The sequence below is a fragment of the Protomyctophum parallelum genome, assembly GCF_964188405.1.
Source record: "Protomyctophum parallelum genome assembly, chromosome: 18".
Lineage (NCBI taxonomy): Eukaryota > Metazoa > Chordata > Actinopteri > Myctophiformes > Myctophidae > Protomyctophum > Protomyctophum parallelum.
In genome coordinates, this window is record NC_139716.1 from 17630001 (window position 1) to 17648644 (window position 18644).

At 41.8% G+C, this 18644-nt stretch overlaps 1 protein-coding gene across 6 annotated transcripts in view; it reads right to left on the reverse strand.

Moving 5' to 3' along the window:
- The window catches only part of LOC310875650 (protein phosphatase 3 catalytic subunit alpha), a 95966-nt gene that overhangs the window by 36801 nt on the left and 40521 nt on the right, over positions 1-18644 (reverse strand). For all 6 annotated transcript variants that reach the window (XM_083788940.1, XM_083788938.1, XM_083788937.1 and 3 more), the window contains exons 3-5: positions 2247-2371; positions 1312-1423; positions 687-832 (exon numbers count right to left, since the gene is read on the reverse strand). In XM_083788940.1, the coding sequence (XP_083645066.1) occupies positions 687-832; positions 1312-1423; positions 2247-2371 (383 nt within the window). The remainder of the gene's footprint in view (positions 1-686; positions 833-1311; positions 1424-2246; positions 2372-18644) is intronic.

Sequence of the window (18644 nt, forward strand, 5' to 3'; positions counted from 1 at the left end):
TTTACACCTCTGACACTTATTTCAGACATGCTCTAGTATGTGAAGAGTCTGCCTGTGCTATTAACTCATTTTGGATAAAACATTTTTGAGTGGTGCAACCACTCAAAAACCTATTTTGAGTGGTCCTAACCTATGTGACCTGTCCTAACCTATGTGACTATGTCCCTATGTCCCGATGTTTAGAGTACCAATAGGGGGTGCTGTTGCACCACTCGCTTCAGACTGGTCTGATTTTCTTTGTTCTTCTCCTCTGGTGAAAAGCTGGAATTTGTGCGATGGCAGGATCTCAGTCAAATTTGGTCACATATGTGGCTCAGGAGGTAGATGCGGACTTGGATGTTTCCCGTTGAGTATTATTTGATATGCTGCACGATAAACTGCAGAACTCTGTTACACACTTTATGTATATCCGACTGTAGATACAGTGCACATTCTCAACACATTTTATTATGTGTAACGGTATTTGTTTTTATATGTTGCTAATTAGGCACCATTATTGCACATTTAGCTATATCTTAGCTAAAGGCCATTTTTTTACTGTCACATTTTATTCTTACACTTTATTTAATGAAAACGAGTCACATTGATTATGGCCTTTTCAGATACACAACAGCCGCCGCACCGTTTTTTTGTTTTCATTTCTTTTCAAATGGCAAAACAAAAGCGTTCAGCCTGGGAACACATACTTTCCTGATGTCATCAAGATTTGTGATTTCTGGGGACAGTCCTCCGTGTACACACAGGAACTGCTGGTTCATGAGAGCGGCCAGGGGAAGGCAGTCGAAGGCGTCCATACAGGCGTCATACACCCTCTCAGAATACTTAATTCTACCTGTCGAGGGGTGGGGGTGGGGGGGGTGGGTGGGTGTGGGGTGGTAGGAGAGTGAGGGGAAAAACGCCAAGTCAAACACCACAGGACTCACACACTAAGGGCAGTGTTCCTGGGCTGGGACGGAAAGCCTCTCAGAAAAGTGCCAAAAAACATCCCAAAGACATAAAAAAAAAAAAAAAAAACGTAGCATGGACTCACTGTGCCCTTGTATTTTTCACTGCCCCGAGTCCAAGAGCAATAGCTTTGACATGTGTAAATATCAAGGCAAGCAAAGAATGTGCCCAACTCTTTTCACCATGCCAGATCGTGAGGGCACTCATGCATTTGAAGTCAGTGGTAGGAATTGGATGCACAATGAACACCAGAAAGAATCACTCAATTCTTCCTTCCACTGTTTTTACTCAACAGGATGCTTTCATAACATTATTCTCTTAAATAGTAAAATGGAAGTATAACCAGTGATTTTAAGTGTTACTTACATTCCTGCTTAAATGTGAAATACTCTGTTAAATGTCTACATTCATGGTTCCCACGCAGCAAAAACAGTGTTTTGGGGTATAGGATCTTTAAGGCCCACAAGTACAGCACACACTGAAATGAAGACAGAACAAACAAACAAGCAGAAAAAGGAAACAGCAGTTAGGTTTGCATCTTTATACACACTGAAAAAAAGAAACACAACAGGTTAGTCAGTTTCAAGGAGTGACGTACTCTAATAAAAGGAATTACATTGGCTATTAAACATTGATACGGTACAATTTTGCAATATTAACGCTTCCTCCCCCCATTCACGAGTTAAAGCTGCTATAAGCAATAATATGTCAAAATTTGAATGACCTTTTATTTTTTATTTTTTTGTATTCAGACGGCCAGCAATGGGTAGAACATAGAACGCTCCCGAAAATGTTAGTCTCTGTGACACATCTAGGGGCCGCAATCTGCATTCAAAGATTTTCCTAGAAGCTTTGTCATTGGTCACTTTGCCTTTCTGCTTGCTGATTGGTTAGTCATTGCGAACGGGCGAGTGCCATGCTACGAGCTTGTAGTTCTGCTAATTTTTAAAAATCGTGGAAATGTGGCGCAAATCTTGAATATATATTCTTTCAAAGCGAACATTTTTAACTAAAATCTTTGCTTCTGGGGGGGTCCCTGGAACAACATATTGGGGGTCGGGCGGCCAATTACATATAAACTTGGATAGTCCTTAACATGAACATGTTTGAGAACCACTGACCTAGAAACATAGGGTTCAGGAAACTGTCAGGATTTAGAAGACATTTTGTAGAATCAGGTCAAAATGGGTTTCAATAACACGAGGCTTCAGAGACGGGAAAGTGGCGAGGCGTGAGCGTCAAACTTAATTCCGCGCTCGTGGGAGGGAAATGGAAAACGCCAGCGCACAGATAGTACTTACTTCAATACTGAAATACCCTCTGTCAACGTAGTCCCCCAGGAAAAGGTAGCGCGTGGTTGCTGGCGACCCTCCTACTTCAAAGAGCTTCATGAGGTCGAAGAACTGCCCATGGATATCTCCGCAAACTGCAAAACGAGAACAACAACAGGAGAAGGACACACATCAGAAGGCAGTAAGGCACATTGGGGGGATGGCAGCTATTTCCCCCGCAAGCAGGATTTGGCGAGGAGGAGTGACGCCGAGTGAAGGCATCCGCTTGTTTCGCCAGCATTTTTTTTCTTTTTTTACCACTCGTGCGCGATGTCAGATCTTCTGAAACACTGTCAATCTGTTCCCGGAGGATGTTTTTCTGTAGCTCAGTGGTTTTCAAACCAGTGGTCCTTGAGGTGGTCCCCAGCTAAATGATGAGACAGGTGGAAACTCAAATGGACCCTATTTTGATCTTTAAACTCTTGAGAGCGTATAATGAGTTAAATTATTGTTAAACATCCGCATTGCTTAATTTACAAGAAGTCTACACAATTAGGCTAGAGACTGTAAATTAATTGTTATTTTGATCAACGTTTTCCTGTCATCTCTTCTATGGTACGACGTCAATATAGCATGGAATTGTGGACGATAACCAAATTTGGTCTGCGAGGCTAAATGTCATCAAACGGCGGTCTGTGGCTCAAATGCCGAATAAATAATGGACCTTGATATGAAAAGGGTTGAAAACCTCTGCTGTAGCTCTCCATGAGGATCTGCGATGCTGGCAGTTGTATTTTCACCAGATCCAACTACAGTAGTCTCTACATTTATAGTACATCTCCGCAAACTGCAGTTGGTCGTGGCACTTTTCAGTCATGTGACTCATGTCACATCAACATGCCACAAAGTAGAGGTCAAAGTGGTGATTTACTGTATGATAACTTGCCACTGATCACGGTAATGACAGAAAGATACATTGTCAGTGTGCAGAAAGGAAGAGGAAAAGAATGGAAAGGAAGAGAGCATAAGGATCTGTGAACTTCTAGAACAGCTAGTATAAATAAACCCCCTTCTAACTCCATGTTTTGTCATAAATCAGTGCTATTGAACACCCTTTATGTCTGTGTGTTGTTGGGAAAATATCGAACCAATGGAAAGTAGTAAAAGAAATGCTTTAAAATATAAGGTTTTCTTAATTTCCTGATAAATGTACATTTTGGAGTAAAGTGGTTTCTTCGCGACAGCAGAGATATGTTGATCCTTCCCCACCGGTCCTTCCTCTTCGATGTCTCTCTTTTGACTGACACCCGTCTATTCAAACTCTAAATGGGCCCGCCCAAATGTTATTAGCGCAGACGTGCCCGGAGTTCTCAACAGGCCCGAAAATGAAGGCCCCGACCCTACCTAGGCCCTAACTGGGCTAGCCCGAGGCCCCACCTGGCCTTACTAATTAGCACACATTTTACGCCCTCCCCGGCCCCAAAAACATCAATCGAAAAAAGAAAAGAAAAAGTCCATATATGGGCAATCCCAGACCTGTCGCTTCACGCCCTCAGGGAGTCTTACTGGTGTTAATTATGACATATCACACGCACACGCACACACACACACACACACAGAAATGACACAGCATCTGTGTCATTTTAGATTTTAGCGCTGGCTATTAAAAAATAGCAGATGTACAAGCTCACATCGCGTCACTTGGTGGTACACTGCGAGCATGTACATCTTTGAAAAACGTTTCCGAATTACGTAATAGTTTGAGCACTACTGATTTAGAAGGCATTTGTAGAATCAGTGTCAGTCAGGTCTCAACAACAAGCCAGGAAGTAGTGTCTGGGGATTTGTTTTGTAGAAGAAGAGCCCACCTCCGTGGAAATCAAGAGCCAGTGATTTAATACTCAAAGTGGACGATTGCTTTCCAATGGCCCTAGTGTGACCTACACCCTATTGGTCCCCTGAGAGGCCAGCAGGAGAAGAGAGTTCCAATGTATCCATTCCAATGTTATGATTTAGTCACAAGCGCTTGTTAACTCTTTTGATTGATTAATCCATTTAGACCTGAGGCCAATTTAAAAAAAAAAGTCTTCTAAATTCTAACAGTTTTCTGAAAAACCCATGTTTCTATGTCAGTGGTTCTCAACCTTTTCATGTTAAGGACCCCCGGAATTATCTGTATTTGTCCGCCGACCCCCATCTGAACATATGTTGTTCCAGGGACCTCCCCCCAGAAGCAAAGATTTGAGTTAAAATGTTCACTCTGAAAGAATATATTCAAAGATTTGCGCCACATTTTCACAATTTTTTTTTTTTTTGCAGATCTACAAGCTCGTAGATGAGCTTGTAGATCTGCTATTTTTCAACAGCTAAAGTATAACATAATGCTTAAAACACCAAAAGGGGTTGCCGACGTCCAGAATGGGTTAAATATTTATATATAAGAAATTCACGGAAAGATCACGTTAACTGAAGAACAAATTCAAACTGCAAATACAGCTCACAACGTGCCCGCATGGCAACGCACTGTGAGCTTGTAGATCAGCAATGGATTTTAGCTGCGTTTGTTTTGTGTGACAATATGAGGAAGCAGAGTAGAGAAAAATAAATAAATAAATAAAGTAAAAAGCTGAAATGATAAGAGATATAAGGTGTCCTGCTTAGCGATTGCATTGGGACAGGAGGCCAGGTGGGTTGGCTGATTAGAGCGCTTGTTGCAATGTGTGTCAAGACAGCGACTGTCAATATCCCACAACACATTGATCGCCAGATTTTACCTTATTTTGTTGACCCCCGATGTGTCCACGACTGTTCATGTTCGCTGAAAATTTTCATGTAATGTAAATGTTCGCTTACAAATATATACCGTATTGTGCCGAATATAAGACGAGATGATTCTGATTATAAGACAACCCCCATTTTTCCAAGACTCATTTGTGGAAAAAGAACATTTGAATGTCAAATAGTTTAGTCCCCGATTATAATACAACCCTGTTTTTTAGGATATTTCCATTGAAAAAAAAAAAAGTCTTATATTCAGAACAATAGATTAAATTCAAAGCAAATTCCCTTTTTTTCCCTCTCTTTTTATTAAAATAGGAGATTTACAAGCTCATATCACAGCACAAAGTGACGGGCTATAAGCTTGTATATCTGCTATCTCTGAATAGCCAATCAATGTGCTATGTCTAGATACTGTAAATAAAATCTAAAAAGACAGATGCTTTCCCGGCCTCAATGGGTTAAGCCTGAATTCTTAATGCTATCGTTTTAAATCATTAGTTATTCCATATTAAGATCTGGTTCATGTTTAGGGCTCAAAGTTAATATTTTGTCAAGAGTATCCAGTTTTATACTCTGGCTGTGTTTTGTTATTTTGATATTTGGCATGCCACTCTGGAGAGTCGAGTTGGTTTGTAGAAATAAATACAAATACATAATAATTATATAATGCATACCGTCATTAATTAATGAATATACCATGTCATTTCCACATGACATGTTCTTATTAGGTCAAATTACTAGCAAGCTGCTTGGAACACGGTGCTGGTTAATTGCTTCGTCTTCATTTCTGACCTCATGTGACCATCGTGAAAAAAACTGCGTGTACACTGCCATTAGTGATGCTGCCCGTTGCAGGCAACTGTAGCTTTGAGATAGAGCAATTAACACGACTCTTCAGGCAATTATCCAGCTAGGTAGTTAAAAGGGTGACTAGAGTGACATCTAAATGTGAAGGATGCGACAGCTAACGTTACTCGCGTTCGGTTGATGCCGCTTCATGAGCTCAATCTATATGTAGCTGTGCGAATTAGACTTGAAACCTGTAAGCAAGTCTTTCAGAGAGACAGAGCTAATTAAGAGCTAATTAAGCCACATGAAACCTAGTGTCCTTATTCTAGGCATCCCGACACGTTGATTTCACAAGTTCACAACGGCTCGTTCGTTGATAACTTGTATCTATTTTTCGGCGAAGAGATGTGGTCGGTGTAGAGAAGGGGTCTTTACCCCTATAGGGCAGGGGTGTCCAATTATTTTTCAAAAGGGGCAATATTAGAAAATATAATTTAGCTTCGGATTTAAAGGATTCTATTTAACTATGACCATCAATATTTAATATCAATTGGTCTTTTGTCAGGTGTGTGCTGTGAACAGAAAGTCCTCAGCCTTTTTTCAGCCTTATGTCACATTACCAAACTTAACCAAGCAAGCAAGGTAAAAAAATTAAAAAAATACAAGGAACACTGACAAATAATAGTTTCATTTGCAGATGTACAAGCTCACAGCGCATCGCTTCGTGCCACGAAGATCTACTATTTTTAAACATTTTGAAAATTTGTGAAAGTGTGAGAATACCGATGTAGTAGAATCGCCCTTGGGTAAACAGATGGTGTAGTAGTTCTCACAGCTCTGAACTGGCACATACATTTCCAGTAAGTTAGTTTATTTACACAGGAGTAACATGGCCATTGATGTGTAAATAAACACATTTACAGTAAATTAATTTAACCAGTGGGATCATTGTTCCGATATCTGCTCATTAGGATCTCTTGTCAAGCTGGCCAATTTGGCAGGAAGGAACTGTATAAGCGCATCTCTAATGTAAAACGTACGACCTTGATGCACCATTTAATAGTTGCTATAAAACATATTCTGTGCCAAAGACAATAATTAAGTCATCTTGATGATTCATCTGGCTCGCTTCATCCCGTCATTGTGCGCAAGGCAGGGGAAATCTCTCTCATCCTAACCACATGAACCCCAGCATCCCTGTTCTGGGCATGCAAAGATAGGCAAACATTTGCTGAAAATAGCATATCTCTGCTGTCGGGAAGAAACCACCTAACTCCAAAATGTACATTTTTCAGGAAATGAAAAATATAAATTTTTCAGGAAATTAAGAACACCTTATATTTTGAAAACAAAGCAATACAGCCTCATCAAAGTTGCTGTTGTGACTTTATATATTCTCAATTACTTGGTGTTCAATAGCACTGATTTATGCAAAAAATTAATCCCAAACCTAAAAAATTGAGTTATGGAGTTTCCTCCCGACAGCAACGATATTATCTAAGTTCACAACGCGCAGTTGCTAAGTGATGAGATTTGGTGTAGATGGGGGGGGGGGGGGGGGGGGGGGGTGAGCGGACCAAAGAGAGCCCCCATGGGGGATCCCGGTCAACCAATATGAATGTGGGGTTCAAGTGGTTTTAATGGCATGGAAAACATTACTCTGCAGTTCAACGATGTCAACTCATGTCACTGAAGAAGAAATTCTAACCTGACATTAAAAGGATATCCTGGAGTGAAGCCGAATACAATACACAACTCTTCCATTGTTGGTTGGAGGAAAAACAATGGAGGAATGCTGTTGGTATTAATGTCTTGACATTGTGCAACTCTAATTGTCCTGAAAACATCCACAGCACTTCCATGAATGCAGTGTACACAACACAGCACTCTATTGTGTCAAAGATAACTAATGAGTAGACCAATTATGGTGGAAATACATTGTTTACTGTTAGCCTCTGAAATATGTGGACCAGATTCAAGTGACATCTACAGTAATCGGGGCTGTCAAAGAAAAAAAAAAGCAGCCCAGTTGTTTGAGATAAACTCCACATTCTTTGAAAGTTCCAACAGTTCAGCTCTGCCACGGCTTCTGGGACTGGGGAGAAGCGAAAGGTTGCAACCAGCCTAGCGCCACCGAAATCAACCTTGGACAAACAAATGGTTGTGTGGGGAGGATGGATGGATTTAGGGGTGCAACGGTACATTTTAACACCCTGAGCGCACAGGACGGAGTTCTCCGCCCCTATCAATTAGTAACGCCCAGCGCTCAGGACGGAGATTGATCAAAAGGACGGAGATAATTGATATCAAAACCGATCGCATTGCCCCACAGGCTGGGAGCGTCTTTTGTGCAACACTCGATATTATTAATTAATAAAATAGTTATTTTAATTTCCGGTGGGACGTCATCGAAAATGCCCCCCCCCCCCCCCATTTTAGCCAATTCTAAGAAAAGATTATGTGTTAGACGGCCCACCGCGGTCACATCGCTAGTCGCATTGCGATATGGAATGAAAAAGTAATTATAAAATATTTGCTAAAAATTGCTAAATACAGCACACAAGTGCTTAGTATTGACAGTCGATTATTTGCATTGCAAAACGATTCAATACAGATTATTTGCATTTCAAAACGATACGATAATATGTTGAGTTTCCATTTTGAAATACTTTGATTCATGAAATTAAAATAGATTTTTCGATGCAGTTACTATATCGTAACACCCCGATCTACATCTCTGGACAAGACAACCCTTGGTGGTGGAAACAACAGCGAGGACTCTGCAATGTCTCCCGTTCAATCACAAGGGGGACATTGCAAAAAGGCTAAACGATGATATTAATAATAAAATAATATATTTTGCGTGTCATTATAGGCAAAACAAATCAGTCACTTTCAAAAATATTGAATGTATCAGATCCACAAGGTTGTGAGCTTGTAGATCTGATATTTTCACTACTGGAGGTTATCAATCGTCACACTTCTTCTAAAATTGCACTTAGTTACTGTCCACCAAACCAATTCATAGAATGAAACACAAGTTAATCTGTTAGTTTTTTTATTAAATTTTATATATTTTCTAAAGCATGCTATTATTTAGGGGATATGATTAAATGACACCTCAAAGTAAATGATTGATTCACGTGGCTCATGTTTGTGCAAACCAAAACACAAAATACTAGGGCTACAGCTACAGTACGTGCGCACGCACGCACACACACACACACGCACGCATGCACGCACGCACGCACGCACGCACGCACGCACGCACGCACCACTCATTCCGTCTGCTTTTGTCTCTCGTCTCTCTCACTCCATCACGACCTGACACACACACACACACGGACAGAAACAAAAAGCCCACACAAGGAGAGCAGGTGGGAGTACATTATATGAAGTGAGATTCAATGTGTTCTGTTGCTGCTGGAGTGATCTCCCTGAGCTGCAGGGTAGAGTGAGGGGGCGCCGACCATTACACAACTGGGCTTCAGTCAGAGCCTGCACAGGCCACTCCAAATCGACAGGCTCCTCTGAGCTGAGAGAAGTCTGGGGGAGGGGGGGATGAACCTGACTCAAAAACCTGACACCACTCGAGAAGTATAGTATGAAGAAAAAGTGGGAAAAAAACGTGTTTTTTTTGTTGTTGCTAAAAGCTGCAGAGATTGCAAGTCTGTTGAGATGTCTGAGGCATGACATGTCCACAGTCAACCGTCAGCGCTAAGCCCTATATCTGGTCATCTGGGAGGATGGAAACTAGCATGTGTAAGGCTGGGCAATTAGTCAAATTTATATCATAGTCCGGCAGCCGACAGGCTTCTTTTGTTTAAAGTGGGAAATGTGGTGTATAGTCTTTTTTATTGGCCAAGAATATTGTCTATATACATACATTCATGAATCCACTTGCTGACCGGCTGTTAGTATTGAGCCTTTTTTTATAGAGGTTTCTTGTGACCCTACCATTAACATCCAATGGCAGGCAAAATTGTCAAACTTTCCTTATGCTTTAAGTAGCATGTGACTTTATGATTCTGAATCCATTCCAAGCATTAGTTTTGTACAAAAAACACTCCTTGGGCTAAAAACGGCAATAGACGTCATGACAAATGTGATGAGGTCAGCACATTTTGGGCAAATTTGGGCTATGGCTGTTTTAGGCCAAGGAGTGTATTTTGTGCAAAACTAATGGAATGGATTCAGAATCATGAAAATCCATTACTTTGACATGTTACATGCTACTTAAAGCAAAAGGAAAGTTTGACATTTTTAACATGTTTGCGGATGTTAATGGTAGGGTCACAAGAAACCCCTATACAAACATTGCTCAATACTGACAGCCGGTCAGCAAGTGGATTCATGAATGTATACATAGACAATATTTTAGGCCAATAAAAAAAAGACTATACCAAATTTCCCACCCGTCCACCTCGGCTGCCGGACTATCAAAACCTGTATTTGGAACCAATAACCACATTCATCTTCCCCATGTATATCGAATACTCAAATGTCTCATACAACGAATCAACACAAAAAAACAACATTCTTAGTTTGTTTATGATCAACTAAATGGATGCGTGTTGGGCCTCGACAGTCACCTCAACAGTTTCAACGTGCTTTGGCATACACAGTGGGTGTACTGTACAAGTATCTGGAACTCTATTGGAGGGATGGCATGGAACACCATTCAAAGAAAAGATTTGATCGGGCCTACATATCCAACCACAATCGGCAGGGCTCATCCTCAGGTGAGCATTAACACATTTAGGCCTGAGGACGATTCTACAAAATGCCTTTTGAATCCCGACAGTTTTCTGAAAAACCTGTTTCTATGTCAGTCATTCTCAAACATTTTCATGTCAAGGACCCCCAAGCTTATATGTAATTGGCCGCCGACCCCCCCCCCCCCATCTGAAAATATGTTGTTCCAGAGACCCCCCAGAAGCAAATGTTAAGACAAACTGAAGGATCTACCAACAGCCATAGCCATCCTTAGCACCACTAGCAGGGATAATAACTCCATATACGACATCATCATATCCTTTATTTAACCAGGTTGAAAGAATTCAATGAGATTCAAATCTCTTTTTTTTTTTCTTTTTACTAAATTTTTATCCCACGATTTTGTAACCCAGTTTTCTTTTCACCCAGTGCCAATTATCTAATGTAATCCTGGGCGCTACACTTCCAAATCTCTTTTCCAAGAGTGACCTGGCAGCATGAAACACTACAACAAATGGTACACAATGTCCAGTTAAAGAGCAAAACAGGATCAGGAACTAAAATAAGGTTGTAAGGACCATGACGACCTGATGACCTTATCATGCAACGAAGGCAGCCGGAAAACAATGCAGGTTCAACCACGAACGAGTGCCTTCTTCCAAAGCCCATTCTCTCTGTGGTTGTACACACTACCGTCTAAGAAACAGCAGGGTTCTGTTGGAGCCCAATATAATATCAGTGTCTTTCCTCCCCCCCCCCCCCCCCCCCTGCAGGCTCTCAGACTTGTTTTGGTTTAGTTTTCACCAGCTAATCTAACCCAAATCAGTGACAACAACATTGGCAGCAGTAAAAGAAACAACACGTCTCGTAATAACGTGTTTGTTTTTCTTCTTTTTTGCTCTGCCCACAGCCAAGTTGTGCGAGAGCCATGTAGGAGCAGCTTGCACTCCCTGGCCTTAGCCTTGCTCCTCCTGTAACACCACCCCGTCACCCACCCACCCACCCACCCACCACCCCACCCCCCTCCCTGAAACCCCCACCTGCCATCTGGCTCAACCAGGAAGTGACTGTGTCGTCCGTGTACAGTACAGGGGAGGGGCTCCGCGGTGTTGTGATATCGCTGGCGCGTTGTTCTGGTCTCCTGCGTTCCGTGATAAAAATTTAGGCCCCCGAAATGTGCTGACTGTGTATTACATACTGATTGCAGGGCGGGTGTGATCAAGGGGAGAAGGGGGGGGGGGGGGGAAGAGAGAGAGAGAGAGAGAGAGAGAGAGAGAGAGAGAGAGAGAGAGAGAGAGAGAGAGAGAGAGAGAGAGATGGTGAGGAGTGAATCGGAGAGAGCCAGACGGGAGAGACGGGGGTGAGGTTTGCATACAACAGATAGGCAAATATGGCGTGTGCGCGGGCGGGGGTGTGGGGCTGGTGAAGAGTCTTGTTGAACAGAACTGCTGAGTGGGCGAGAGGATGATACAGAGGCGTTGTGTGGGTGGGATCAGTGACTCACACTGCAGCCTCATAACGTACACAAACACACACGCTCGTACACTGGAACGGCAACTTATTGTAAGTACCGTCTAGTGTCTACTTTAGGGGCGAAACAAGTAATCAAACTAATCGATTTAATTGATTATCGATAATTTCATGGTACAATCGATGAACCAATTTTGGGCGGGAACCGCTTTTGGTGTTTTAAGCATTATGTTATGCTTTAGCTGTTGAAAAATAGCAGACCTACAAGCTCGTACGAGCTTGTAGGTCTGCTATTTTTGAAAAATCATGAAAATGTGGCGCAGATTTGGAATATATATCCTTTCAGAGCGAACATTTTTAACTCAAATCTTTGCTTCTGGGGGGAGGTCCCTGGAACAACATATTTTGAGATGGGGGTTGGAGGCCAAATACATAGAATTCTGGGGGTCCTTGACATGAAATAGTTTGAGAATCACTGACTGAAACAGTGGGTTTTTCAGAAAACTGTCAGGATTTAGAAGGCATTTGTAGAATGGTCCTCAGGTCTAAATGGGTTATAATCAATCCCTATTTTGGGGATATAGGTGAAAAGGTACAAATTAAAAAAATGTATTTGATATTCACAAAAATAGTGAAAATAGTACGGTGTATCTAGTACAGTACAAGACAAATAGTACATATACTGTATTCTACAAACCAGTTAATCAGACCAGCCAAACGACTTCTCCCTACGTACAGGCTGTACTGTACACTTGTGTACAATATGGGCCTTATGGCTCGGCAAGGCTTACTACTTATACTGTTCCATGGCGTCTTCACAGCAGTGTTGATTTTGACAGCACTTTTTTATTTTAGTTGTAGTCATAGTCTTTTGAATAGTTTCCATTTAGTTTTAGTCACATTTTAGTCACCTGGAATGTTTTAGTGTTAGTCTAGTTTTAGTGGACTAAACATACAGATGATTTAGTCAACTAAAATGTATTTTGGCGGGCCTTGATGCTGTCGTAATGGGTAATTTAACACTTGCTGAAAAAAGCAGGTCTACAAGCTCAGTGTAAAATGACTTGTGTCTTTTGCTTATCTCTTGTCCATAGTCCCTTCCTAACATTTTAGTCTAGTTTTAATTTGTTGATAAAATTTGCATCTGTAGCTCAGCGTTGGCAAAATCAAACATGTTTGTTGCCAACAAGTGCCTGCAATTTGAGCAAGCCCCACCTCAGCATACATCTAGATAGGACACTGCCCTTCAAGCAACACTTAGAAGAAGTTAAGACCAAGGTGTTATCAAGGGTCTCACTGCATGACCTGCACGGCGAGTCGCCGCCAAGACACTGGATTTACAAATATCCTTGCAAGCCCTGGATCTTATCTGCAGCCAGTCAAAAAGGTTGACGTTGCCATCAACAGCTCCCTTCACATCATAGCTGGTTGCCTGAAGGCCACCCTGTGTTCCTCATGGGACGACACCAGCCATCGATGGGAGGCTGCTACCCTCGCCCTGGAAAACGAAAGCCCAGAAACATGACTGGCACATCCTGCATGCTATCACAACGACAGCAGCACTTACATACAGACTCAAGTCCTGCCATCCCTACAACAAGAGATGCTCCGTTCTATCCCCGAGGACCTGTCTATCAATGCATGGCTGACGAGATATTGGGAGCAGGAGTGGGAGATGGCCGGACCCACACAAATCCATCAGTACATCCGGTGCCCAGGGGATGCCATCACAGTTGAAGGCAATGGACCCTCCTGAACCACCTACGCACTGGGGTTGAATGCTTCAAATCATCAATGAAGTGGGGCTTGGAAAACACCTGCACAAGCCTGCCTCTTGGACGTATAGGGCCAGAGACGAGGGTATGGATATGTGATGTAATGTTAAGCTGGACATCTGACAATACATCAGATTCTCTTGAGTAGCTCGAGTGATGGTGCCACTATTGGACACATTGGATGTGGTCCACAGTACATTTATACCACACAGTTAAAGTTAAGTGGTCTGATGATGATAATGATGATAAACATAATTATTCCTTCATACAGAAAATGCAGTGCTTTCCATCAACAAAATCACATGAACAGTACTTCACATAATAATGCATATGAAATTAACATAAAAACCGAGTGCTTACTGTAAACATAATATAGCCTACAGAAATGGCACTTGAATGGTTATTATTATTATTATTTCTTTCTACAAGCTGCATCCAACACACTTTATGGTTAATTGTGGACAGTTCTGAACCTTTTCTGTAGAAATTAAACAAGAAACGAATGCAGCATTTACTACATGGTGACAGAAATGCAAATGCCACTTCTTGCATGTTCAGCATTCAGGAGAATAGCTTTTTTTATCCGAAGTCTCCTGAACTTGAACACAGTATTTTGCGTTGAACAAATTTGTTTAGAAATCCGATGTCGTACACCGCATCTCCCAATACCTAAAGAGTGCTGTGTTGCGCCCCGAAAATAGCTGCTCTACAAGCTCTCAACGCATTGCAGCGCGACGTGTTGTGAGCATGTAGATCAGTTATTTTCGCTATTTTTGTCCAAAAGTGCCCCCTCTTACGGGATTTCAGCCCCTGCCCCTCTTAACGCTCTCTGCACGTCCCTGCTCACCAGTGCCGGCTCCAGAGACCTCAGTACACCCCTCCTTCATGACCTACACGGGCTTCCATCCTGAATGTCAAGCACCGCTACAAAACCCTGCCTCATGTTTCTCACCACCTTACGAGTTACTCAATAATCTGGCACCGTCTCTGACCTGCTCCACCACTACGCCCCCCTCCCGTTCCCCTCAGGTCCAGTGAAGCCAAGCCAACCGCCTGGAGGTCCCCCCCCCCCCCCCCCGCCCCCCAAGACCAAGTACCAAAATTGGGCGTGATATAGGGCTTTTTCTCTGTTGCTGCGAATACAAGAAGACTCACCCCGTTTCTGTTTTCCTCCCAGAATTTTCCCCAGTGAGGGGTGGGAGAGGCTGGACAGCAGACGGCTGGATTTTGAATTTCTCTAACTATAAACTTTCATGAGAGCAGACAGCCTAAGTACAAATATAATTTATGAAAAGCTACTACAGGCCCAGGCCGTAGCGTAACGGTCTGGGCACCGGACTGGTGATCCAGTCGCGGTGTGCCGCGGGTTCGACTCCCGGACCCGACACGGCCTTTACCGCATGTCATCCCCCCATCTCTCTCCCGTTTCCTGTCAGCCTACTTTCTATCCCTTAAAAAATCAATAAAGATAAAAATATCTTTAAAAAAAAAAAGAAAAGCTACTACAGTGAAGTCTGTTCACAGAAGTTGTTGTAGGATATGTGAGGATTATCTGACGAGGTACCATTTGAGGGGGCAAAACCTTACATATACTAAATAATACTAAATTGTTTATAGGGTCAATATAAGTAATATAATATAGCCTTTCCACAGGAGTATCTTTTTATATTTTTCCAAAAAGAATACAAACAGCCAATAGCATATTACAAAGTTATCCCCTCACTGGGGAAAATTCCGGGAGGAAAAACGGGCACGCACCGGGGTGAGTCTTCTTGTTACCGTTGCTGCAGCCCCCTCCCTCTGGAACGCACTCCACAGCCATGCTATAGAGCCTCTTCCTTCCTTCAAAACCACACTCAAACACCCACCTCTTTAAGATAGCTTTTCTACAGCTGAGGTTGAGTTAAGAGGTCTCTCAAGACAGGCTTAACCTTTTTTTATCGATTTTAGACTAGAACTTTTATGTAAAGCGACTTTGGGTACTTAGAAAAGCGATATATTAATCGGAACTATTATTAATCAAATTAATACATTTATATTTAAAACATAATCTCTAATAATACATTAATAATAATGAATTCATTAATAATATCGCCGAGTCACTGAGTCACCTACAAGCTCAACAAGTTGTTAGCGTGTAGATCTGCTATTTTCAATGTTACACGACAATGTTTCACAATGAAGCTTACAATTATTTTATTAATCAAAAAAAGTGCTATCGAATAATCACCAAGAAAATAATCCATAGTTAAAGCCCTACTTATCTACATCAAATTGATTATGTCCGTCTCTAATGTGCCAGGTGTTTCTCCAATCAATTATAACTTGTCTTGTTTTTTGGCACGTCGACCAATGAAATCTCGCAGGTCATTCCGGGTGGCCGTGCTAATTTTAGGGAGACTTCTGCATGAGAGATAAAAAATAGCCTGACATTACCACCCATTGACACCAAAGAATATACCATGCAGCCATTTTAAATGACACGCCCTGAAATAATCTTGAAACGCCCCGGTTTTACGACATGAATAACCGGAATACGATCAAACGACGTATGGAAAGCATTGATTATAATTATGATGGAAAGCCAATACAAAAAAAAGTTTCGCCTCGCTGCCTGTCATGTCCGCACCATTTAAATGGTTTAAAGGACCACTTCACCACTTTTCAACCTATCTTCCTATAATAGGTCCTCACTAATAATCATGAAAAAATGGCACGATTTTTTTTCTACTCAGTCTGTGTCTCATAGGAGGGCTGTGGGCAGTTTAAAAACCGTCTTCCAGTGACATCATCATTAGGCAGATCTTTTTTTAAACAAGATTTTTTTACAAAAATGTTGATTTTCATTATCGTGAGAACGATGGCTTCAATTTTCGCATTGCAACTTTTCATGACTAGAAAGCCTGCCGTTTCTATTCGATGTCACTGGAAGACGGTTTCTGAACTGCCCACAGCCCTCCTATGAGACACAGACAGAGTAGAAAAAAATTGCGCCATTGCGTCATGATTATTAGTGAGGATCTATTACAGTATATGAAGATAGGTTGAAAATTGGTGAAGTGGTCCTTTAAGCTAAAAATTTCAAATATTGTTTTTAACCCAGTCTGGGCGGGAACCCCTTTTGGTGTTTTAAGCATTATGTTACACTTTCTGCTATTTTTGAAAAATGTTAAAATGTGGCCCAAATGTTTGAATATATTCTTTCAGAGCGAACGTTTTTGATTCAAATCTTTGCTTCTGGGGGGGTCCCTGGAACTACATATTTTCAGATGGGGCACGGCGGCCAATTGTAAATAATTATGGGGGTCCTTGACATGAAATAGTTTGAGAACCACTGACATAGAAACATAGGGTTTTTCAGAAAACTGTCAGGATTTAGAAGACATTTGTAGATCTAAATGGGTTAACTTGTAAAATTTCAAATATTGTTTTTAATTGCTTGTACACATACACACATACCAACTTCATATGACATGCGTTTACAAAAATAAAGAGTGAATACATTATGTTTAGACAGAGGCCTGTCAGCTAGTCAGACAATGCTGCTCCACTTGTCTACGACAGAACGACAGCTTCCAACCAGATTTGGCGTGAGGTACGTCAAAGTCACGTTGGAAAATGAAAAAATGCCGGAAAATTGTGCCATACGACCATGATTTGGTGTAAATCACGTTGATAAATGAGGCGTTGAAGAGCGGTACAAATTGGTTCCTGGAAGAAAATAATGTATTTGGTACAGCTCTACTGATATAATAGGCTCCTTCTCATTGTGGGTTACAAGATGGAGGCCATGCATGCACTCACTCACTCAAGTCACTGAGGATGAAAGCCAGCGGAAAATAGATCCATTATTTGAGAATGCTCTCCATTAGGAGATGATTGGTTACCATTGTTCCATCGAGAGACTCTTTGCTGCCTCTGATTGTGAAGACTTCAAAGGCAGCCTCATCACAAAGTCTGATGGGACTTACCAGGCACTTGACCAGTTGGACAGGCAACAATGGATGCTTTTTAGGCCCATGCATATGCATCAATCCACCTCCTACTGTTCCCACTTTACTTGCAAAGGGAGACCAGGGAATTGGCTGTCAAATTACACTAGGTGGGGTTGGCAAAAAGGTTGTCTGTTCTGTTGAAAGGTTCAGTCACCAGGTGTGCTGAGCTGACGACACACGTTGTGAGCTTGTAGATCGACTGTTCTTGAGGGTCCTCTTTGGCTTTTTGAAAATATGCTCAACCTAAATGTGTCTCTTTTTTTGTTTTCAGACGCTATTGACTGTGAATGTTGATATCCCTGAAGGAGGCTTGAATGCTTTTCTTTTTGGTTGTTTAAGATTAACATTCAGGGTTCAGCAAGCTGCTATAGGAAGGAACTGTAATTGACCCTTGTTCCGCAGAAGGGCGATTTAATGTCACCTACAAAGGCACCATGGCGAGTCAATGTCAGGAGAGCTTGTTAAGTTTTGATAAACCGACTTTGACCCTCTATGCTTGTTAAAATATACTGATAAACTGGCTTTGACCCTCTATGCTTGTTAAAATATACTGATGAACTGGCTTTGACCCTCTATGCTTGTTAAAATATACTGCCATGATGGCACAGCCACAAGACCCATGCAAAGCCTCAAGGTGCACCGAGTCACCTGTTGAGTTCTAATATCACATCTAAAACACACATCACCCTCCCGGGAAGGTATTATACCATCTCCGCAATTAGCACAGGGGTGCTGTCTCGCTTATCTGGCAATATAACAAATGTTCTCTTATGGGAGTAATGTATAACCAAACAACAAACACTAAGTGAGTTTTTAAGTAGTGTACATAAGGGTCTTATTGTCAATATCCGTGTGTTGCACCTGCTATAGTCAGTGCTGATAAAAGTGCAAAATAAAGGGGG